Source organism: Macaca thibetana, chromosome 3 (genome assembly GCF_024542745.1).
Source record: "Macaca thibetana thibetana isolate TM-01 chromosome 3, ASM2454274v1, whole genome shotgun sequence".
In the NCBI taxonomy this organism is placed as follows: domain Eukaryota; kingdom Metazoa; phylum Chordata; class Mammalia; order Primates; family Cercopithecidae; genus Macaca; species Macaca thibetana.
The window spans coordinates 162569717-162594148 of record NC_065580.1 but is presented as its reverse complement, the minus strand read 5'-3'; the positions used below and the strand labels follow the sequence as shown (position 1 = coordinate 162594148).

Sequence of the window (24432 nt, the reverse complement as noted above, 5' to 3'; positions counted from 1 at the left end):
AGATTACCCAGGGTCAAGTCCCAGCTCTGGTACTTGCGGCCTTTAAAACCACGGAAAAATTACTTTAATCTCTTTGTGTCTCCATTTCCTCATTTGTGAAATGGTTCTCATTATAGCACCTCCCTTACAGCCTTGTTATGAGAGTTAGGCAATAGCCACGAAGTGCTTAGAACAAAGCTATTTTTGTAACGTTCTCCAGGAACACTTCCCTTAACAGAACCAAGCCCTCCACCCCTCAGTTTTTTCTTCCCTCCACACCCTCTACCATTCTAACATAACCACAAAGAGTCCTGATGGGATTTGGAGTTACACTGCCTGGGTTCGAATCTCAATTCTGCCACTGCCAGTCGCGCATTTTCTATTGCCAGCCACCTTACTCCCCCCGGCCTCAGTTTCCTCATCCTTAGAAGGGGAGCAGAGCACATGGTGGTAACTCCCTGCACATTCCTCTCGTTCCTTGTATTGGGTGCCCAGTTTGTGCCCTCCCATGGCGCTAGCACTGAGTGGGCTCAAACTCTGCACGCGTTTACTAAGCATGTTGACTGAAGAAATGTGGGAACCTAGTACCGGGGCACCATACCGTTACCCCAAAGGAAAATGCATGCACTTTGTCAGAGAAGACGAACACCGCGTCTGGAAACCTCTTAAGGGCACCCACGTGTCCTCGGCTGCAGACAGCAGCGAGGAGACACCCAGGTAATGCGAGACAGCGGAAGGCGGAGGGGTCCCGCGACAACCCACCCTCCAGCTCAGGTGAGTTCAGAGCGAGAACACACGGTCAGGCTTTGACAAAGGCACCCGATCCACACCCCAGCGCCTCCCCACCGGGTCCTACGTCGACTTCTGCCTCCAGCCACAGGATCGAGAGCTGCTGGCCAGGGCTGCCCGCCTGGGCTCACTGCGCCTGCGCACGGAGCGGCGCGCCCCAGGACGGCTGCCCGGGCCCACTGCGCCTGAGCACGGAGTAGTGCACCCAGGTCGGCTGCACTGGCCCATTGCGCCTGCGCACGGAGTGGTGCATTCCGGGACGTGTAGTTTTCCCCGGCAGGACCGTGGAAGTCGTGGTTTGTGTGCGGCCTGGCGCGGGAGGCTCCGCCACCGGGATCAGTAAGTGTGTGACGTCGGGTTAGGAGGGTGTGACCCAAACTCCAAAAGCTCTTTGGGGTGCTGTGATCTCGCGGCCGGCCCTGCGCTCGAGTTTTCCCTCCTAGACAAAAGTCGGCTGGCGCCCGGTAGCGCCGGGGCGGGGATCCGGAAGGTGAAGGCCGCCAGGACCCACAGCGGGGCGCCCCAGCTGGACCCGGCCGTCGGGCGCCGTCAGCCCGCTGAGCAGCGTGTTCCGGCTGGCACGTGGCCCGGGCGGGGCCCATGATTGGTTCAAGGCTACGGTGTTGGTCTCCGGCGGGTCTAGGGGGACGAGCAATCCTCTGGAATGGTGGGGGAAGCGATGACAGCCCCTGGCCCTCATCTTCGCTTTGGGGGATGGGGGGGTGGGTGGGGAGGGCAAGTGTTTCTCCCTGAGTGTTGGGGGAAGGGGGTGGGGAGAGGACCCTGAACTGGCCCCCGGGTTACCCAGGAGGAGCTGAGGCCCAGAGAGGTTCAGCGACTCGCGCAGGGTTGCACAGCGAGCACAGGCACCGACGTTGCCCTCTGGGGCCTGGACTTCCAGCAGGGAGAGACGCAGACACCTGTCATCGCTTCTTGGCGGACCCCTGAAATGTTGAGTTGTGGAGTCTGGGCAGCTGAGATCGGGCAGGGCTGGCTTCTTGAAGGTCAAGGCCCCCGTGTAGAGGGCCAAGTCATGCCCAAGGTTCACCTGGCAGCCCCCTCCCTGGACCTACCCCTCCTTATGACTGGATGAAGGGTTGGGTGAAAAGGGTAGAGACCGGGAATGAGAACAGCTTCAGAAAGTTCAGACAGAGGGCGCAGCGTGATTAGTGACTGGAAGGAGACAGCAAGCAGTAGACTGATCCTTGAATTTGTTAGGTGTGCCAAGAAGAAAAAGTATTAATAGATTGTGGACGACACATTATCCATATTGCTTTAGTTGGTCTAATCAAAATAAGCGAATAGCTTTTTTGTTTCTAAGAGAAACCTGACAAAGGAAGACAGGATATTCTTGCAGTGAAGGAAATAGAAATATTTGGAGTTGTATCTAAGCCACTTGTTACTTTTGTGTTTTAAGCTAAGATCGTGGATAGTTCCAGGGAAAGTTAAAAATTTCCCGCACGTCATAGATTTTATGCCCCTCAAAAACGTCCCCACCTTGTTGACTTTTGCAGTTCAACCCTCAGATACCAGCTGCCTGTTTTCTAATATTGCATCAGGTGTACATATGGCAGCAGAGCAAATAGCTTACTGATACTTTTAGCTTTTTTCTTCTCATTTGCCAAAGGCTCTATGAACATGGCTGGCTTGGGCATGTAATTGAAGGGAGGTGGGGAAAAGTGGTAATTCAGAGGGAGTGGGTGGAAATGAGCAGGGCAGATCAGGGTGGTTCACCCTCTTGACTCCCACCTCACTACAGCCCTTTTGCTGCTATTGCAGATTGACTCTAAATATGTTTCTTTCCTAAAGAGTTTGAATTTTATCACTCCAGGTATGAAGTTGAGGCAGCTGCCAGTATATTTTAGCAGTCAGGTTCTGTGATATCAGAGAGGATGGTGAATTGTGAATTCCAGAGTTGCAGAATTGTTCTTTAGATTCTGATTTTTTTAAAACTTTGGTTCAGAGGGTTAATGACTTACCCCAGGTCATATGCCACTCCATGGGTGCCACCAAGAGTAGAGCTCAGATCTCCGGTTCTCCTGGTCCTCAGGCTACTGATCTTTATTCCCTGCCCTGCTGTCTTGGAATGACTGCATTTTGCCCTGGATGTCACTAGCCTATATCCTTCAGCTTGGCGTGTCCAGTCATGGAAGGAGAGAGAGTTAACATAACAAGAATGGCTGACATTCAGTGCTTTCTATGTGTTGGCCATGGTGCTTAGTGTTTACAGTCTAATCTGCAAGAGAATTTACAGACGGGCAAGTTGAGGCTGAGAGAGGCCAAGTGACTTGTCCAAGGTCACACTGCTAGTGCACATAGCACATGTTTTCCAGAGGGCCAGACCGCTGGATGGTTTTTCATTCATTTCCTCCTGTAAGATCATTGGACCTATTTCTCGTTCTTGACTTTGGGAATCAATATTCTACGTACATCAATTCACTGGGTATGCAGTTTTGTCTCAGAAAATTTTCAGGGAACAGCCAGATTCATCTACTATATCTGTATACAACTCAATTAAAGCAGAAATTGTAAAAATAAAATTTGTAAGACCTTTAACATTTTAATATACAACATAGCTATTCACTAAGATTATTAGAAATACTCAAAGTGAAAATTGTAGCAACAGGTTATAGCATGTTAGGAGCATATTTCTTTAGGGCAGGTCAGAATCTGCTGCTCTTTAAAGACAAGTGGGCCATTTACACATGAAGGTAACGAGCATGTTCAGCCACCATCATTACAGTTAAACAGAGCTACGATTTAAATTCCTATCGCTACCTTATCTGACTTTGAAGAAGTCATGGGGAAAACTTGGCTACCTTGTGCCAACCGCTAGCTTGTTTTCAAGATATTATAATCTTGAATAGATGGGAGATCTTTGTAATTGAAAGTTTTTAAAAAAACATCTTGCCTGAAGTTCATCTTATCCCCGTTGTAAAGGCCTCTGACATTTTCAGCCACTTTTCTTAATTATGACAGTAAGTACATTTCAGGAGAAGTGTTTCCCTGACTTTTGAATGCAAAGCTCTCTGCCTGTGTCAAGATAGTGCCAAGGTTAAAGCCCTGGAGCCAGACTGGATGGGTTCGAATCCCAGGCCCCCCTGTGAGACCCTCGATGTGTTACTTAAATTTTATGTCCTCCGCTCTAAAGTGGAGGCAGTAAGCTGTCTCATGGGGTAGTTGTGAGGGCTAAATGCCTTAACCCGTCTAAGCACTTTAGCCACCTTTTTGTCTCTGACACAAAAAAGTTAAGCTATGATTATTGTGCTATAAAGCACTGAATTTCAGAAAATGTAGGGGCAGTGAACACGATCTGCTTGACACCTTTCTTCACCTACAGATGGGACTGAAGCCCCAGCGGAAAGTCACTTACCAGAGGGTGTAGGTTCTTCATCCAGAGCTCAAGTCTTCTTGGGGTACGTGTCATATTCTAAGAGTAGTGACCTACAAGACCTTGGAGGGAATCCCAAGGCTTGGGCTGCCGGCCCTGCCTTCTTCCTTCCATATGCCACGGTGTGGCGTATGACCTGGGGTAAGTCATTAACCCTCTGAACCAAAGTGCTGTCATTTAAAAAATCAGAATCTAAAGAACAATTCTGCAACTCCGGAATTCACAATTCACCATCCTCTCTGATGTCACTTCCTTCCCCATCTTCTACTAGGTCTCCCTCAAGCTTTAGAGAGGATTCTGCATCTGAATTGCATCCGACAGTTTTTCTGCCCTATCCCTTATTCCCTTGCTCCCAGATCATCTTCGAAAAACCAAATTGAACTTAATTGACACTCAGAGGACTTGACAAAGACACTCACTCCCAAACGAGCTTGTGTTTCGGTCTGGAGGCAGGTGGAGGGACGGATTTTAGACTTGGGCTCTTAGGTCCACAGATGAATGGGATGGGAGCCCATGTTCCCTCAGGAGAGGTGCTGTGCTGCTGGGGGCTACAGAGAGCTGCTGAGGAGAGCTTTCTGCTCAGCAAGGGCCAGGCCTGTCTGGGCCCTTGCCCAGCCCATCCACTTCCCACCAGTCTCTCAATCGCCTTGTCAAGGACACAGCCCACCTCTCTGCGGAGTTGGCTTTCTGTTCCCATGCCCTCTCTCCATCAGAGAGACACCTTTCTAAGCTGGTCTGCCCTAGGAACTCCAAACTGTCCTGTTTCTTCCTGCCCAGATCAGACCTTCCAGCTCCCTGGACTTGACCTTCCAGCTGCCTCTCATGTACTTGTCTGTTGGGGGTTTGTGTTGATCAGGAGTGAATTCACAGTCTACCATGAACTGGAAGGTGAGTGTAGTTTTAAATATTTATGGCTTGGGGTGTTTTTCTTCCTTCTGATTGTGAAAATTCAGAATAACAGTTCTATACAAGTAGACTGATTAAAAAGAAAAAGTAGGTGAAAGCATAATATTTATGTTTCATTTTAAGTTAAAACGTAAATGTACATTTACTCACTGGACTTCTGGAAGAAGGCCAGGCCTTTTCTTTGAGTGTACTTTCACTAACTTCAAATCTTCCTCACTTTTGTTATAAAAACTATATACCTTTAAAGCTTTACCTGCAATTTTGCATTGTGCTTTCTTTTTTTATGCTTTTTTTTTTTTTTTTTTTTTTTTTTTTTTTGTAGAGATAGGGCTCCACTATGTTGCCCAGGCTGATCTTGAACTCCTGGACTCAAGCCGTCCTCTTGCCTGAGCCTCCCAGAGTGTTGGGATAACAGGATTGAGCCACCGTGCTCGGGCCATTTTGGTTCCTTTAAAGTAGATGCAGTGGACTGAATATTTGTGTTTCTCCAAGTACATGTGTTGCAACCATAGTGCCCAGTGTGATGATATTTGGAGTTGGAGCTTGTAAGAGGTAATTAGGTGATGAGGCTGGAGCCCTAATGTTTGGAGGAGTGACTTTATTAAAAGGGCTCCAGAGCGCTCTCTTACCCTCTTTCTGCCGTGTTGGGGGTACAACAAGAAGCCAACCGTCGGCAGTCTGGAAGAGGGCCCCACTAGAACCCCCTGTACTGCACCCTGATCCTCAGGCTTCCGGCCTTCTGAACTGTGATAAGTACCTCTTCAATAAGTCACCCCGTCTGTGGTCCTTTGCTCTAGGAGCCTGCATTGACTGAGACAGTGGATTAAGATCTTACGAGCAATGTACACACAGAATCTTTCCAGCATTTCACGCTCTTCCCTCACCTTTCACAGTTGTCTTGCCAACAGCATTTTTTTTCCAACTCAAACTTGAGTCTTTCAAAGCATTCAACTTAGTTTTCATAAAAACTCTTGCTTTATACAGTCATATTTCACAAGTGTGATGTTTAAATAAGTTATGGAACATAGCACCAAGTACAACTTAAATAAACTGGTTGGCGAGTAAACACACCTGACCCCTGTGAAACATTAGATTCAACTGGCGGGAGCAGAAGTTCAAGGGCAGCCAGGGAGTAGGTCAGCAATCAGGTTTCACCGAGAGAAAGGAGAAGGTCGTTGTAAGTCCCGGAAGTCAATAAGGTGAGGTGGAGGTTGTTTAAGAGAGCAGCCACTAAAATAATGTTTATTGTAGTCACTTTGCAAAGTCTAAAATCAAGCAAAAGTTGTACATCGTCTCACCATCTAGAAATGGCTACTATTAACAATCTCGGTATATTCACTTTTTCTGTATATATGTGTGGCGTGTTTTCATACATATGATCTTATTCTGTGTGTTTTTTTCAATTATTATAAGCATTTTCTTCAAAACATCCAGTGGTTTTCTATTGCAAGGAGAAACTGGAAAGGTCTGGAAGCAGGATCCGGGAGGCAGGAAGGTAGCTTTCCCATCTTCCCCAGCTCTGTGGGGCGAGGGGCTTGGCAGGCCCTGCAGGAGGGCCGAGGGCCCAGGACCTGGTATAAGTTAAAGATGCAGAGTGTGTGTTCTGTGAAGGGTTGGAACATATAGGAGAGTTTGTTTAGAATGCCTTGAGGATCAGAGCTCACGGTGGAAAGGTTGGGAAGGAAAGAAGAGGCAGTGAGAGGATGGAGAGGGGAAGGAGCGGAACGCAGTGTGGGCCGAGGTTTAGGGAGGCCATTCGCCCACCGCAGTGGCTAAGTCAGTAGAGGAGAGAGGCAGTAACTGGTACTAAGGGCTAAGGTTCAAAGCATTAAACCTAATGCCTCAAGGCGGTGTTTCTCACCCCCGAGCACTAGTTAAGGCAAGGATTTCGAGCCCGACTCCAGAGTTTCTGATTGGGTAGATCTGGTGGGGGCCTGAGAATTTGCACTTCTCACAAGTTCCAGGCGGTGCTGGTGCACACTGGTCAAATGCAATGCGTGGGGAGTTTTCCTCTTTAATTGTGAGTGACACCAACCCACGTGACCACTCGGGCCAGTCTTGCTTGTGACAGTTTTTTCTGCCATCAGGAACAAAATCTGCCCAAACCTTCCCAGCTTCTGCACCGTGGCTTCCAGGGAGCAGCTTTGTGTTTAAACACAGCCCCATCTCATGTAGTGTTAGAAAGGAATGGCCCCAGGCCGGGCGCGGTGGCTCATGCCTGTAATCCCAGCACTTTGGGAGGCCGAGGCAGGCAGATCACTTTGAGCTCAGGAGTTCGAGACCAGCCTGGACAACGTGGCGAAACCCTGTCTCTACAAAAAAATACAAAAGTTAGCTGGGTATGGAGATGCGTACCTGTAGTCCCAGCTACTAGGGAAGCTGAGGCTGGAGAATTGCTTGCGCCTGGGAAGTGGAGGTTGCAGTGAGCCGAGATCATGCCCCTGCACTCCAGCCTGGGCAACAGAGTGAGATCCTGTCTCAAAAGAAAAAGAAAGACATGGCCCTGATTGCAGAGAGCTGCGGAAGGTGGAAGGTTTGGTAGCCCCCGGTGCATCTGGTGGCCTTCCCCCTCTGGCTCAGTGGGCCATGGCCGGCAGTGACAGTCTACAATGCTACCTGTGCATTAGCAACAAGTGTGGCCCCATTATTTAAAAACTTAGTTATTCCCGGCTGAGGCGGGCGGATCACGAGGTCAGGAGATTGAGACCATCTGGCTAACACGGTGAAACCCCATCTCTACTAAAAAATACAAAAAAATAGCTGGGCGTGGTGGCGGGCGCCTGTAGTCCCAGCTACTCGGGAGGCTGAGGCAGGAGAATGGCGTAAACGGAGCTTGCAGTGAGCCGAGATCGCACCACTGCACTCCAGCCTGGATGACAGAGCGAGACTCCGTCTCAAAAAAAAAAAAAAAAAACAAAACTTAGTTATTCCCATTTCACAGGTATTAGGGTTTTGTTTTTAAAAGTTAATGTAGATCTGGGCCAGGCACGGTGACTCACCCCTGTAATCCTAGCACTTTGGGAGGCTGAGGTGGGAAGATCACATGAGCCCAGGAGTTCAACACCAGCCTAGGCAACATAGTGGGACCCCATCTCTACAAAAAATCAGAAAAAATTAGCTGGGCTTGGTGTCATGTGCCTGTAGTCCCATCTACTTGGGATGCTGAGGTGGGAGGATGGCTTGAACCTGGGAGGTCAAGGCTGTGAGAAGCCGTGATCATGCCACAGTACTCCAGCCTGGTTGGAGTCTCAAAAAAAAATTCGTGTAGATCCAGTCTACCCTGGCAGCATTCATTTTCCTCCCCGAAGGTCTGTATGTTTCAAGAGATGTAAGGGATTTGTTCAAAGGAAATTGGAGGAAGGGGTTTCACACCACTGAAGGTTAGTGCCTAAGAGGGGGCAGGAAGGGGCTCTGGAGCCCTTCGCTTTACCCTATGAATGTTCTTGACCCCTGCTGCCCTTGTGCTGCATCCTTCTCAGTCCACACTTCTGCCTCTTGCCGTGCCTCTCCACTGCCTGTAAAACAAAGTGAACACTGAAACCTCCCACCGGCGTCCATTGGCTGATATGTTTCCATTTCCACGCATTTTCTAACCTCTGGATGAGAGAGTACATTCCTGCAATTGCTAAAGCTAAGTTTCCTATTTGGATTGTAGATAGCTATGGGCAGTAATGTGGTCTTCATTATATTAATAATAGGGCCCTGGCCAGGCGCCGTGGCTCACACCTGTAATCCCAGCACTTTGGGAGGCCGAGGCGGGCGGATCATGAGGTCGGGAGTTGGAGAGCAGCCTGGCCAACATGGTGAAACCCTGCCTCTACTAAGTGTATAAAAAATTAGCCGGGCGTGGTGGCACGTGCCTGTAATCCCAGCTACTCGGGAGGCTGAGGCAGGAGAATTGCTTGAACCCAGGAGGTTGCAGTGAGCCGAGATGGTGCCATTGTACTCCAGCCTGGGTGACAGAGCAAGACTCCGTCTTGAGAAAAATAATAATAATAATAGGGCCCCATTGGTTTATTCAGAGAGACTGAGAAAGCTGGAAGAGAGTAGCTTTTCCCAGTGTGAGTCAGTGCGTCAGGTAGCCTGGAAAATCCTAGTAAACAAAAAGAAGTTTATACAACAACATTCTTTTCATAGCTGGTTTGTAGGCATGGCACCAAACCTTCACCTCTAAAAATGCAAACCTTCAAGGAAACAGGATTTCAAGGTTTACTGGAGGGATGGGATTAGCCTAGGTCTGAGGGAAGAAGAGCCTGGAAACGAAGTCAATGTTTAAAGCTACTTATATTTACCAGAGTAAAAAGTTGAAAAGTTTCACTTTCAGAACTTTTTCAGTCTTTTATACTGATGCCAGAGTGATCTTTCTGAAGTACATGTGTCGTGCTTATTCTTTACTGTTAAAACAATTTCATGGTTGAAAACTATTAGCTAATTACTGAGTGTTCTTGTGTTCTTACTGTTTTAGTAAAATTGCAACGATTTAAGTATTTGCATCCCTGCCTCCTCCCATGATTTTCATTGTATTTCTATCATATCATGCTATATCCCTTCTGCAAATATCCATACATAACCAGTTAAATGATTTCAGAGGTAGCGAGTCCAGTTGCCTCTGGAAAATTCAGTAGCCGAGCCATAGTGCATTTGCATATTGTAAATGTGAAGTGGATGGGTGTGAGGAATGAATCATATACAGTACAGGACAGTGTGATGCTACAGAGTTGGGCTTTGGAGCATTTGGAGCTGGGTCGGGCCCTGCCTCGCTGACTGCTGGCCTCCCCGCCTCTGCGTTTTCTCAGCTCCCCCACAGTCAGGACAAGCCATCTGCTTCTGGAGGTGGCTAAGGGCAGAAGGGAAAGAGCCGCGTAAGGCAGTTTGCACGCCGTGAGTTCCCAGTCTACAGCAGCTGATGCTACAGCTTCTAAGTGTGAAATCCACATCTAGTTCTGAGTCATAAAGAGTTTCGATACAATCATAGGAACATTTATCTACATACATTGTGATTTCATGAATTGCAGTTTATTGAAAATCAGGCTTCAGTGGAAGGGAGACTGGCCCCGGGGTTAGAATGTCCTTCCAACTGGCTCCTCACGAGGGAGCTGTGGGACGCCTCAACTGCTCAACCTCCAGGAGCTCTACTTTCCTTGCTCATATAAACAGCGGGTCGATTAGGTCCCCTTGGAAGTTCTTTCCACCCCCTGGTCCTATGAACATGTTGTGCACACTAACTAGGTTCAGATCAACTTCGGTTAGACTATAAGAGGGAGGTGCACATGTATCCCCCGTAGTGGAATCTCATTCGTATTTCATATAATAAGTGATTGGCAGAAATAAGGATTTCATTGGGATAAAATCCTACCTGGTCCTCTAAAATAATGATTGCTCAACCAAAGCATACCTTTTCACTATTTGGGAGGGAATTTTTAATCACACAAAAAGTACATGATTATCATTCAGGTCATACTAACCATGTGTATGGAACTAATATTTGCTTTGAGGTACTATTGCAATATATAGAATTTCACACACACACAAAAACCTACTAGTGCAAAGAGTGAGTAATTCAAATCCATAGTTTTTCCCTAGACTTTATTTTAGTGAATGGGGTTGCAAGAGCAGTTAGGAAGTAGCTATGTTTTAATGTTTTGACTTCTGTTGTGTTTTATTTTACCGTCAATTGCCATTGCTAATGAGTCTCTAGAAGCAAAAGAAAATCCCAGAATACTAAAGCTGCAGTTTCCAGAAGCAAGGTCTGATTCACTCTTACTTTGCAGATGAAGGGGCAGGAGCTCAGAAAGCAAGAAAGAAAGGAGCTCATTGCCTGACCCAGGTCACACAGTCAGTCGGTGGCAAAGTAGAGCTGTGACCCAGGCGTCCGGGCTCCAGCTCCTTTCACTGGATCTGGCTGCTGCCTCAGAAGCAAGGGCCTGGCTGATCAGCAGGTTGCACGGTTGAGCTGTGAGAGACCAGAGTTATCACGCCTGTAGATGACTGGTGATCCCCTCCATGAAGCCAGTCGCAAGCAAGCAGCAAAGAGCAGAGCTGTAACTTGACTGTTGGTCCTATGTGGATAGAGGCCTTTTCTGCCTGGTCTCCCATGTAGCCCCAGCCCCCATCCTCGTGCCTGTTGCAGAATAGGTGCTGAGGAAATATTTGTTGACTGAAGGAACATAAGAGAAACCTCCCATGTCAGTGATGGAACATTTAGTTAACATGGCTTCTTTCTTCTTGAAGGTTCTTGAGCACGTGCCCCTGCTGCTGTATATCTTGGCAGCAAAAACATTAATTCTCTGCCTGGCATTTGCTGGAGTGAAAATATACCAAAGAAAAAGGTTGGAAGCAAAACAACAAAAACTGGAGGCTGAAAGGAAGAAGCAGTCAGAGAAAAAAGATAACTGAAGGTGAGCCCACAGTACCCGGCCTTGCGAGTGGGAGCTGGCCAGTGGGTTGGGGTGACCGACCAGTGAACGAGAGAGGTCTGAGACTTCCCTGTCCTTCGGGTCTGAAGGGCTGCGTCGGGGCATGTGGCCTCTCACCTGTTCTAAGGTAGAACCGCTCCATAAAGGGCCAGGTGTGCAGATCCTGGTCCTGGGATCTGAGTGCTGCTGAGCCAAGGCACACGGAGGATGAGTTCATCCTTCTCGAAACCTGCAGTGGCAGTGGTTCTTGACAGGTATTGGGTTAAAAATTGAGGACTTAATGACAGCTGTGGACCTTCTTCCCAGAGAAGCACACATGCTAAAACCGTCTGCATTTGTGTGTGGGGAGAAGTTTGCAGAAGTGAGGCGTCCAGGAGCACAAGACCAGCCTGGGCAACACAGCAAGACCCTTTCTTTACTAAACATTGTTTTACAAATCTAGCCAATGTGGTGGCATGCTTTTGTAGTCCTGGCTACTCGGGAGGCTGGGGTGGGAGGATTTATTGAGCCCAGGAGGCTGAGGCTGCAGTGAGCCGAGATTGTGCCACTGCCCCACTCTAGCCTAGGTGACAGAGTAGCATCCCATATCTTAAAGGTCATTTGAAATTCCAAGATTAAGAAACCCTGTTATCTTTAAGATAAAGTCTGACTCCATGGTATGACAAATAAATCCCTTCCCAGTCTGGTCTTAACCCAGACCTCATTTGCCACTTCTCTCCACTCCCCATCCCCCTACAGGCCATTCCTCTGCCACCATGGCCTTTGGCCTTGCTTATTAGGTTCTTCCCAAGGACCTCCTCACCAGGCTTGAGGGTGCAGTCATCTTTGTCACCCAGTGCCTATCACAGTACACACTGGCGGGCTTAGAACATACTTGGGGAGTTACAGTACATCAAAGCACCAGAAAGTTACTGGTAAGCCCCTGTTACAGATTTAACACATGACAATTCACAATTACCTTGATTCCAGTGTGTTGATGCCGTTTCTTCACTTTGCAGGTTGAGTGCTGTACTTTAAAAATCAGAGGATTCAGCAAGGTGTGGTGACTCATGCCTGTAATCCCAGTGCTTTGGGAGGCAGAGGTGGGAGGATCATTTGAGCCCATGAGTTCAAGACCAGCCTGGGCAACATAGTGAGACCCCCATCTCTACAAAAACTTAAAAAATAAAAAAAAAAAAGCTTAGCCTCACGCTTATTGGGTGTGGTGGCACATGCCTGTAGTCTCAGCTACTCGGGAGACTGAGGTGGAGGATGGCTTGAGCCCAGGAGTTCAAGGCTGCAGTGAGCCATGATCACACCACTGGACTCCAGCCTAAGTGACAGAGCGAGACCCTGTCTTAAAAAAAAAGGATTCAAATGTGGTGGTGGTGGGGTTCTAGGTCAGTGGTTCCCAAACCTGGCTAATGATCAGAATTGCCCAGGTGTTTGTTTAAATGAAGATTCCCAGGCTTCAGCCCAGAGAGATTCCATAATGGCTCTGGTTAGGTTTGGGTATCTGGGTTTTTTGTTGTTGTTTTTAGGATATGGGATCCTACTCTGTCAGCTAGGCTAGAGAGGTGCAGTGGCACAATCTCGGCTCACTGCAGCCTCATCCTCCTGGGCTCAGGCAGTCCTCCCACCTCAGCCTCCCAAGTAGCCAGGACTACAAGAGCATGCCACCATGCCGGCGAGGTTTTTAAAACAATTTTTAGTAGAGAAGGGGTCTTGCTGTGTTGCCCAGGCTGGTCTTGTGCTCCTGGGCTCAAGCAATACTTTCACCGCAGCCTCCTGAAGTGCTGAGGTTACAGGCGTGAGCCACTGTGCCCAGCCTCTGCTCTTTTGAAAACCCATTAGATAATCCTTAGGTTGTCTTCTCAGCAACAGGTAGGAACCACTGGGCTAAGTGGCCTCCCAAACCCAGCCCACTCTGAGATTCCACGCTTCTGTCAGTAGGAATACCTTTGCAGTGTCGTCAGGCTTGTTGAGGCTAAAGGCCTACTGATGAGGAATAGTAGCAACACCTACTGAGTGGTTATTCTGTGCTGGGGACTTTGCTAAGCATTTCATGCACAACCGTGTTATTCAGCCCTGATGACTCTGTGAGGCATGTTCAGATTGAAAGAATGGCTCACTCTACATGGTGAAGAACAGAACCAGAAATCGATCCCAGGTCAAATGCATTCAATCAGCACGGCCAAGCCCAAGCTGCACTACCTTCCCGAATACAGGCAAGTGAGCTCGCAGGGACGCTTCGCTCTCTGTTACTCACCCCTTCCGGCATCTGCGCACTTGCTGGTCCTCAGTGAACTGTAGGCTTTTGCTAGATAGAAGAAGTTACTTACTTTCTTTTTTTTTTTTAAGGTGTTTTATTGACTGAAATTTAGGAGTAGGCATTACGATGGGGAGGAGAGAAATTAAAAAGGGTGAGGGAAGGCAGTTTAGATTAAAATGTTGCTGATTGAATTTATATTCCTGACAATCCCCATTTTGTGTGCTAAACTGATCAAAGGAAGAAAAGATGAGATGGAAGATCATAAAGGCGTTGTCCCTCCCACAAGCATCACCAGAGACCTGCAGTTAAGTCAGGGCTGGATGGCTTAGAAGCAGCTCAGGGAGCTGGTCTTCCTCTGTAGGCTGGCAGCTTTTTAAAGACTAGAGACTTCCTTCAAACTAAAAGGGTTTTCAGGCTGGGTGCGGTGGCTCATGCCTGTAATCCCAGCACTTTAGGAGGCCGAGGCGGGTGGATCACTTGAGGTCAGGAGTTCGAGACCAGTCTGGCCAACATGGCGAAACCCTGTCTGTACTAAAAATATAAAAATTAGCTGGGCGTGCTGGCACGCACCGGTAATCCCAGTTACTCGGGAGGCCGAGGCGTGAGAATCACTTGAACCTGGGAAGCAGAGGTTGCAGTGAGCCAAGATTGCGCCACTGCACTCCAGCCTGGGCGACAGAGACTCTGTTTCAAAAAAAGTAAAAAAAGGGGGGTGGGGTGTTTCAGATGGAAGGGAAACTGTGATACATTCGTTAATAACTAGACTTGAGCAATCGACTTGAGTGGTGTCCGCTTGTTAAGTTTAAATGGCTGAGCAGAGGTCTTTATGCTGAGCAGTAAACCTCAGGTATACTCTTATCAAACATTTCCTACTCATCCCTTTGGTTTTCCCTTCTAGATTCTGCCATGTAAATGTCAGCTTGAGTGGACTCCAGCTGAGAAGAAAGAGAAGAAATACTTAATTATTGAATACATTGTCAGAGGATAAACTCCCAACCTAGACCTTGCACTTACAATAGTGTGAATTTGTCCATGTTTTTAAAAGAACCAGTCCTGGCCGGGTATGCTGGCTGTTACCTGAAACCCCAGCACTTAGGGAGGCCAAGGCAAGTGGATCGCCTGAGGTCGGGAGTCTGAGACCAGCCTGGCCAACATGGTAAAACCCTATCTCTACTAAAAATGCAAAAATTAGCCGGGTGTAGTGGTGCACGTCTGTAATCCCAGCTACTCAGGAGGCTGAGGCAGGAATTCTCTGCTTGAACCCGGGAGGCGGAGGTTGCTGTGAGCCTAGATTGCACCACTGCACTCCAGTCTGGGCAACAGAGCAAGACTCTGTCTCAAAAAAAAAAAAAAATTAAAATTGAAATTAGAAAAATAAATAAAAGAACCAGTATTTTGTTTACTAAAATAAAATGCCTTTGTAAAAAAAGGTGTCGTGGCCTTTGGAATAAGTCAAATTGTATATCTCTTTCTCTTTCTCTTACACAGCACCCTCCACCCCATGTTGTAAAGGGGGGTGGTTTGTAAACCCACAGCTCCCCCGCCATCTCAAGCTGGGGGTTCCCAGGTGAGTGGCTTCCACAGAGGACAAGGTGGTGCAGAAACATCTGCTGTGGAGGTGGGGTCCCCAGCACTGGGTGCCTCGGCCAGCTACCCCCGACCCCGGGCCCCCTCATAGGCTGCCCTCCGTACCCTCCTTTCTCCTCTTTTCCTCCTACAGGTGCCAGACCCCTGTGAGAGTGTTTCAGAGTGTTTTCATTGTTAGGGTGGAGGGAGGCTGTGTGCATCCAGGTGAGCTGGCCCTGGGGAGAGTTGTGGGAGCCCACCTGTGTGCCTCAGAAGTCCAAGGCGGGGGATCTGCTGACCAGTAGGCACTCATGTGCTAAACACAAGTGCTCTTCTAGGCTTTGGGATTTAAAGCTACACTTTGGAATTTGTGGAAGATCTGGCCATCTTGGAAAATTAGGTAGAAGATGACATAAGGGCTGGACTAAACCACTGATCATGCCAGCGGTGCCCACGGCTTTTCTGTAGTTTGTTTTTGTTTTTTTGGAGATGAGGTCTTGCTGTGTCCCCCAGGTTGGAGTGCAACGGTACAATCATAGCTCACTGCAGCCTCGAACTCCTGAGCTCAAGCTATCTTCCCACCTCAGCCTCCCGAGGAGCTGGGACTAGGCCCTGCTAATTTTTTTATTTTTAGTTGAGACAAGCGTCACGCTGCACTGCCCAGGCTGGGTGTAGGTTTTTTGTGAAGAGCATTTGGGAGTTTTGTTTTTGCTTTGATACTTTTCCTATACACTCTTCGACCACTAGGGGGAGATGATTAATCACTAATTGAAGGGATTTTGTTCGTTTTTTCTGTTCTGAGTTTTTTTGTTTGTTTTTTTTCAATAAAGGAGTTTAACTGAAGTAAGGCAGGCCACGCAGGAGATGGACTTATTATTCAAATCGGTCTCTGAAGGCTCAGAGGTTAGGGGTTTTCAAGGCGGAGTTCTTGCTATCATTCCACTTCTTAGGTACATGAAGTCGGTAGATGTGTAGTATGATGTTAAATTATTGGCCAGATGCATGCACCGCTGGTTGTAGAGACTGGTAAAGCCCACTAGCAGGACCTCACCTGGACCACAGCGATCCCGCAACCCTCTGGACCATGACCGAGAACAAACACAAAGGACCTGAGATGTGTTGCAAGGCCAGAAGCCGACATCCGCATTCTCCACCCACGGAGAGCCCCAGAGTCCCTCATGCACATCCTGCTTGATCATATTACACACATTCACACATTCCGAACACATTTGTTTGGTTTTCACGCTTACAACATACTAGAAACAGGAAGGAAGAAAGACTGTCAGCAGCAGAAATACCTTTGAGCAAGAGGGACGGTCTTTGAGAAGCAGACTTGAGAACTCACCGTGTGCTCTTCATGTGCCAGACACTGCAGCAGCCACAGCGTCCCACATGGGATGCCGCATGTGATGATGTTATGCTCGTGATGACCTCAGGCATGACGAAGAGGTTCAGCCATTTCACAGTCTGTTTAACAAGTACATACATAACCCAGACGTACATGAGGAATCTCAGAAACCAAATAAATCAAAGAGTCTGGGATTCTTTCAAAAGGGTTGCCTCTGTCCAAGCTTTCTTCAAATTCTGTCTATAGGGAAACATAGCTGTCAATGTCTCATTCCCGAAGCCTTCCAGATGCCTGGATCTTTAGAGTTCCCTCCCTCACCCTGAGCTGAGTACACAAATGTTCCTGGAGGTTTGCTTAGTGCCCTGCTCTGTGCCGGGCCCCACAGGCAGAGGTGGCAGGTACCCAGGCCTGACATTGGAGAGCTCCTGCGCCACTGCCGGAAACACACCCACCATCACACCGTGAGGGAGCTCCCCCGTGCAGGCCTCATCTGTGTCAGAGTGACGCCAGAGGATGGACGGCGGAGAGTCCAGGAGAAGAGAAAGGAGGATGGATTCTCAAACATGAGCAAGCAGGAGAGGCCGTTTAAAATGCAGACCCTGGCCTGGTGTGGTGGCTCATGCCTGTAATCCCAGCACTTTGGGAGGCCGAGGCAGGAGGATCACCTGAGGTCAGGAGTTTGAGACCAGCCTGGTCAACATGGTGAAACCTTGTCTCTACTAAAAAAAAAAAAAAAAAAAAAATTTGCTGGGCGTGGTGGTGCGTGCTTGTAATCCCAGCTACTCGGGAGGCTGAGGCAGGAGAATTGCTTGAACCTGGGAGGTGGAGGTTGCAGTGAGCCGAGATCGCACCACTGCACCCCAGCCTGGGTAAAAGAGTGAGACTTTGTGTCAAAACAAAACAAACTAAAAACTAAAAATAAAATGCAGACTCCTGGGCTGGATTCCAGGTCCAGTGCATCAGAACCTACGGGAGAAGGACCAGGAATTTGTAATACGAACATCCCCAGGCAATTCTTGACCCTTCTTTTGAGACCTACGCTGTAAAGGGTGGGTAGAGGGAGAAGCAGCAGGAGCCCGGCCTGGGAAGGAGCCATGGGGGTAGGCGGGAGGAGGGGCAGGAGAGAGTGTGTGCGGCTGCAAATCCTTCAGCCCTTACTCCCCAAGAACTCACAGCAGCCTCCACGGAGGGTAATGGTTTCATTATCCCCTTTTCGCAGATAAGGAAACTGAGGCAGAGAGGCCCTGCCTAAGGTCACCCAGCTGGTGGGAGGCAGAGACAGGAACCAGCCCTCATGGTCTCACCGAGACTGGACTTTTCACAGCTGTGCTGTCGAGTCTGAGCCAAGTAAAGAGACGACTAGCGAGAGTTCTTGTACTTCGAAGTCTGGGACATAAAATCTTCAAGACGTCAAGACGTCAGCGTCAGTGACATGATGGTGACAGAGGCCAGCATTGCTGGAAGGATCCTTAAAAGGGACAGGATGGGCCCTTCTTCCTCCCTTTCTCCTTTTTGGCTGCTGGAATACTAATGCAATGGCTTGTTCCACAGCCACTTTGGACTCAGAGGTGTCTGAGACCTGAACCAAGTCTAGGACAATGGAGTAAAAAGATAGGATCCTGGGCTCTCAATGACTATGGATCCATTATTTCACCCCTGAACTGATACCTTGATACTTCTTATTTTTGGTGGTGGTGGTAGTGGTGGTGTAGCTTCTATTTCGTTGGCATCTCTGTGATCTATTCATAATTCACCAGTTTTAGCTGAAACATGGAGCCAGATAGAGATGGGCTCAAGGGCTTCCTGATAGGAAGACTTGGATTCTGGTCCTGACCCTCCTGTTACTACTGTTATGTACGTGGTTAGGTACAGGTTAGACCCCAGCCTGGCCTTTGTAAAATGAGCTCAATGATCACTGCCCTCCCTACTGTACAGTGTTCATCTGAACTGAATGAGGTCAAGCATGTAAAGATGGTTTGCACGTGGCAGCACAATCACAAATGGAAGGGTGTATACTGCCTGGGTGGGCAACTCAGCCACCAGTTGGCCAGGCAGGGGCTCCATCCAACCCAATTGGATTGAGCCAATGGCCAACGAACCCCATTTGCTAATTTACCTCTTGGCTCCTTCTAGGGACAGCACTGTTTCCTAATGTACCTCCACCTTGGTCCATGGGAGGGAGAGGGGCTGTGGGTGTTAGTGATGGGAAAGGTCAGAGAGGATGGGATGTTCCATCAGCCAACCACTCAGAAGGAGAATAGCGCCACCAACATCAGGAGCTCTCTTCTAGTGGACATGTCTAGAGATACGTGGCTCAGCTCAGCGTTGCTGCTTGTGGTCACCCGCTCTTGACTAAATACAGTGCTCTAAATACGGTTGCTCCCAAAGAGACTGTGGGCTGTCCTCACCAGCCGTCCTGTCCCACTCCCACCAGAAGAAACCTCTTCTTATTATTAATTCCCTAACCAATTGCAGATATTGCAGATGGTCTTAAAGGAAATGCCAGAGAACAAAGTTTCCTCTGATCAAAGTATCTTAAGATGTGTCTACTCTCATTAGATGCCAGTGATAAAAAGGAACAAAAGTTTTTCTCAAAGAATGTAAAAGAAATGAGATCAGTGATGATAGGTCTAATTGTGGATATGTTTGCTTCGACCTTAGCATGGACCACTCACTCAGTGGGTGCCAGACATGATGCAGTGGCTTGGCGCAGGTTATGTGATGTTTTGTTTTGTTTGTTTGTTTGTTTGTTTGAGACAGAGTCTTGCTCTGTCATCCAGGCTGGAGTGCAGTGGCACGATCTCGGCTCACTGCAACCTCTGCCTCCTGGGTTCAAGCAATTCTTCTGCCTCAGCCTCCTGAGTAGCTGGGATTACAGGCATGTGCCACCATGCCAGGCTAATTTTTGTATTTTTAGTAGAGATGGGTTTTTGCCATGTTGGCCAGGCTGGTCTCGCACTCCCAACCTCAAGTGATCTGCCCACCTTGGCCTCCTAAAGTGTTGGGATTACAGGTGTGAGCCACTGCACCCGGCCAGGTTATGGGATTTTTAAAGTCCCACTGTATTTTATTAAGGAGTTGATTGAGCCTCAAGGAAGTAAAGCAACTTATCCAGAACATATAGCTACGAAGCTAGAAACTCAAGATTCCAACTAGGTCCATCCAATTCCAAAAGCCCGGTGAATTTTCTGTTACTTTCTATGGGAAGTTTTCAGGTTTAGTATAAAGCAACATTTCTTAATTATGAATACAATCTTATGTAACAAAATTTCACATTAAAGCGTAGTGCTTTTGATCCTTCTTTCCTCTTTTCTAATAGTTTTACAAGGCCTCAAAGGAATAGAACTCTAAATCTGTTTTATTAAATTGCTTTAGTTTTCAAACAAAAATAGCTCCTGTTGGTTTATCTTTAGCTGTTAACCTAAACACATTCCTTTTTTTATCGCTGCAAAATATTGTGTATTTAAAAGATATTCTGTCTCCTCTTTAATATTATGTTGAAATAAAATTTTCTGGTGTCCAGGGGGAGTTGGCCATTTTGGCGACTGCTGTCTCATCTGAGGTCAGAGGTGAGCCTTGCAACGTAGAAATGATGGGGGTGAAAAAGGAAAAGCTCAGCTTCAATAACTGAGCTTTAACTCACGGTGGTGAGGAGCACAGGCTTCAGAATCTCACAGCCCTGGTGCCTTGCCAGCGCCTAGTTTCCTTATTTGTAAAACAACTGACAGGATTAAGAGAATTAAATTAAATTATAATAGTTGTGTGTTAGTGGCGAGGCAGCATGAATAATGGCTCTAAGTGTGAATTCTGGGTTGATTCTCTGTGCCTCAGTTTTCCACATCTTTTTTTTTTTTTTTTTTTTTTTTTTGAGAGGGAGTCTTGCTCTGTCGCCCAGGCTGGAGTGCAGTGGCACAATCTTGGCTCACTGCAACGTCCACCTCCAGGGTTCAAGTGATTCTCCTGCCTCAGCCCCCTGAGTAGCTGAGATTACAGGTGCTCGCCATCACACTTGGCTAATTTTTGTATTTTAGTAGAGATGGGGTTTTACCATGTTGGTCAGGCTGGTCTCAAACCCCTTACCTCAAATGATCCGCCCACCTCGGCCTCCCAAAGTGCTGGGGTTACAGGAGTGAGCCACCGCGCCCAGCACTGTTGGTGCTACACACCGAGTGTAGCTGTTGGTGCCTATTATTCCAGAACCCTGGGAGGTGTGGCATAAAATGGGATGTAGGGCAAAACCCACTCATCTCCCAAAACTCAGGCCACCCACACATGGGCTGGCACAATGAGAGCACATTGAAGTGACCAGGGAAGTTTGAGTACCATGGTTTGCTCTCAAGGAACTTAAATCCTAAAATGTACATGAAATCCTGAGGGAAAAAGACCTCACAAATATACTACACAATAGGAGCTGTTTCACCAGGTTAATTGCCAATGAGAAATGCAATATTTCTATTGACAGAGCAAGACTTCCTTTAGCACCTGTGGCTTGCTGAATAGTGGCCACCAAAGATATCAAGGTTCTGTTCCCTGGAACCTATGAATGTTGCTCTTTATATGGAAAAAGGTCTGCATATGTAACCAAGTCAAGGATTTTGAGATGTGGAGATGGTTTTAGATTACTCAGGTGGGCCCTAAATGCAATCTCAGGTGTCCTTGTAACAGGGAGGCAGAGGGGGATTTGACACAGGATGAGAAAGTGGTGTGGCCACAAGCCCAGGAATGCCAGTGGCCACCAAAAGCTGAAAGAGGCAAGAAACAGGTCCTCCCTGGAGCCTCTGGAGAGAGTGCTGCCCTGCCAACAGCTTGCCTTTGGCTGTCTTGTCTGTCCTGTCGTATGCTTTTTATTTTCTTTCTCTCTATTTTTTTTTTTTTTTTTTTTTTTTTTGAGATGGAGTCTTGCTTTGTTGCCTGGGCAGGAATGTGGTGTTGTGATCTTGGTTCACTGCAACCTCTGCCTCCTGGGTTCAAGTGATTTTCCTTCCTCAGTCTCCCAAATAGCTGGGATTACAGGCGCCCACCACCACACCCGGCGAATTTTTGTATTTTTAGTAGAGATGGAGTTTCATGCCAGGCGCGGTGGCTCACGCCTGTAATCCCAGCACTTTGGTAGGCCGAGGTGGGCAGATCACGAGGTCAGGAGATCGAGACCATCCTGGCTAACACAGTGAAACCCCGTCTCTACTAAAAATACAAAAAATTAGCCGGGAGTGGTGGCGGCGCCTGTAGTCCCAGCTACTCGGGAGGCTGAGGCAGGAGAATGGTGTGAACCTGGGAGGCGGAGCTTGCAGTGAGCTGAGATCCGGCCACTGCACTCCAGCCTGGGCGACAGAGCAAGACTCTGTCTCAAAAAAAAAAAAAAAAAAACAGATGGAGTTTCACCATGTTGGCCAGGCAGGTCTCCAACTCCTGACCTCAAGTAGAGGTCAGGCTTCTCCAACCTTGGGCTCCCAAAGTGCTAGGATTACAGGCATGAGCCACCCAGCCACCGTGCCTGGCCCACTTCCCTCCCCTCTCCTCCCTCCCCCTGCCCTCCCCTCCCTTCCCTCCCCTTCTCTCCCCTCCCTCCCTTCTATCCTTCCCTTCCCTCCTCTCCACTCTCCCCTCCTCCCCCCTCCTCTCCCCTCCCCCCTCCTCTCCCCTCCCCCTCCTCTCCCCTCCATTCCCCTCCCCCTTCCCTCTCCTCCTCTTCTCTCCTTCCTTTCTTTCCTTCTTCTCTCTTTCTTCTTTCTCTCTCTCCCCTCCCCCTCCTCCTTCGCCCCCCTCCTTTCTCCCTTCTCCCTCTCTCTTTCTTTCTGAGACAGGGTCTCACTCTATCACCCAGGCTGGAGTGCAGTGGTGTGATCAGAGCTCACTGTAGCCTCCAACTTCTAGGCGCAAGCGATCCTCCTGCCTCAGCCTCCTGAGCAGCTGCAACCACAGCCACTATACCTGGTTTAATTTCTGTTGTTTTAAGTCACCAAGCCTGTGGTAATTTGTTTCAACAGCCACGACAAACTAATATAGCACTGTTGACTGTCAAGTGAGGCCTGCAGCAGTGGAAACTTTGTAGTTCTGAGTGGTCAGCTGTTTGAGGTGTGATTAATCTCCAGGAAAAATGTTACCAGGATTCCCTGTGTAACCATGACAAAATGCTGCGGAAGTCCACCACTTAGTTGCTGAAAAGCACTGAACATTCGCCTTCATCTGACAAAGCCTTTCTGAATAATACAGGGAGATTCAGGAGGGAAAGAAGGCAAGCAAAGAATGGGATGCCTTCTGCACTTGGCTGTCAGGAAATTCTGGGTAGAAATTCTTTCTCTCTCTCTCTCTCTCTCTTTTCTTTTCTTTTCTTTTTGAGACAGGGTCTGACCCAGGTTGGAGTGCAGTGGCGCGATCTCTGCTCAGTGCAACCTCCGCCTCCCAGGGCTCAAGTGATTCTCCCACCTCAGTCTCCTGAGCAACTGGGACCATAGGTGTGCACCACCATGCCCAGCGAATTTTGGTATTTTTTGTGGAGATGAGGTTTCGCCATGTTGCTGGCCTCAAACTTCTGAGCTCAAGTAATTCTTTCACTTTGGGCTCCCAAATTGCTAGGATTACAGGCATAAGCCACTGTGCCCAGTCCAGAAATGTTCATAATTTTTTTTTCAAAGATCTTATTTTTTACAGCCATTTTTTGGATTCATGCAGAATTGATTGAATTGAGTGGGTGCCCCACCACCCACCACCGCTATCAGCATCCCATATAAGTTTACAAGGTTTTTTTTTTTTTTCTTTTCTTTTAGAGACAGAGTTTCACTTTGTCACCCAGGCTGGAGTGCAGTAGACAAACATAGGTCACTGTAGTCTCCAACTTCTGGCTCAAGTGATCCTCTTCCCTCAGCCTCCCAAGTAGCTAGGACGATAGATGCATGCCACTTAGCCCAGCTATTTTTAAGTATTTTTGTAGAGATGAGGTCTTGCTATGTTGCCCAGGCTGGTCTTGAACTTGTGACCTCAAGCAGTCCTCCTGCCTCGGCCTCCCAAAGTGCTGGGATTACAAGTGCGAGCTATTGTGCCCAGCCATAAATTATTCTTTTTACACGCCTCAGAATGATTACCTCTAAAATTACTGTCCGAATATACATAACCAAGAGTGAATTTTATGATATGTTTAATGGAGGTCAAGACTTTTTCTATAAAAGTGAAAAAGACAACGACAAATTCTTACAACAGACATCGGCAGCAGCCCCAAACCTACATGGGGGGTGTTGTCCCAGCTGCAAGTGGCTCAGCTACAGGGTTTCGAGATGAAACTCCACGGCACAGTCTAATGACCTGCTGGGCTTCTTGGAGTTGGTGGGGAGATTGGCTGAATAAGTGGTCTCTGCAGACCCCCATGCATGCCACCCCTTTGCCCACCATAGCCCACTTGAACCCACCACTGTCATAACTTTCCAGGTCCTAATTGGGACCACCTACTCCCCTTGGAGGGTCCGGATGGAGTCTCCCCTCCGCGGATGCCTCTCACTCATCCTCCACCACTTTGCCAACAAGGAAGGAAGGATAATCGGCAGGAGGGAGTCTTGCTTGGTGACCATCTGGACAATACCTCACACATGGCAAGCTGGATGCCTGTGGGTGACTTTGGTGGGTGGAAACTGGTTGGCACGCTATTTAATTTGGGCTTTTTGTGGGATGACTGCACACTGGTTCTCTTTTTTTCTCAGACCTAAATTTTGACCACACAACCTATCAGCCTGCTCACCCCTGCTTACCGCCATCCTCCTTTGGGCTGGGTTAGACTAATCCTCCCCTTGACAAA

The 24432-nt window shown here is 48.1% G+C and overlaps 3 protein-coding genes across 20 annotated transcripts in view; 2 read left to right on the top strand and 1 right to left on the bottom strand.

Moving 5' to 3' along the window:
- ATP5PO (ATP synthase peripheral stalk subunit OSCP) overlaps positions 1–24432 on the bottom strand; it is a 1173690-nt gene that overhangs the window by 462384 nt on the left and 686874 nt on the right. Inside the window, exon 1 of one of the 17 annotated variants that reach the window (XM_050784671.1) lies at positions 20616–20619. The exons of the other annotated variants lie outside the window; for them this stretch is intronic. The gene's annotated coding sequence lies outside the window, so the exon portion shown is untranslated. Of the gene's footprint in view, positions 1–20615; positions 20620–24432 lie in introns of those variants that run through there. 17 annotated transcript variants of the gene reach the window in all.
- Positions 1047–15163, top strand: SMIM11 (small integral membrane protein 11). Of its 2 annotated transcripts, none has more exons than XM_050784703.1 (4): positions 1047–1107; positions 4937–5047; positions 11297–11463; positions 14631–15163. In XM_050784703.1, exons 2-3 carry the CDS (start codon positions 5036–5038, stop codon positions 11459–11461), a joined length of 177 nt encoding a protein of 58 aa, XP_050640660.1. In that variant the 5' UTR covers positions 1047–1107; positions 4937–5035; the 3' UTR covers positions 11462–11463; positions 14631–15163. The 2 variants fall into 2 exon arrangements, with proteins under 2 accessions (XP_050640660.1, XP_050640659.1); XM_050784702.1 differs by lacking the exon at positions 1047–1107 and adding an exon at positions 1353–1435.
- LOC126950963 (small integral membrane protein 11B-like) lies at positions 13859–24357 on the top strand. The gene is made up of 2 exons (XM_050784869.1): positions 13859–13883; positions 23989–24357. Exons 1-2 carry the CDS (start codon positions 13859–13861, stop codon positions 24348–24350), a joined length of 387 nt encoding a protein of 128 aa, XP_050640826.1. The 3' UTR covers positions 24351–24357.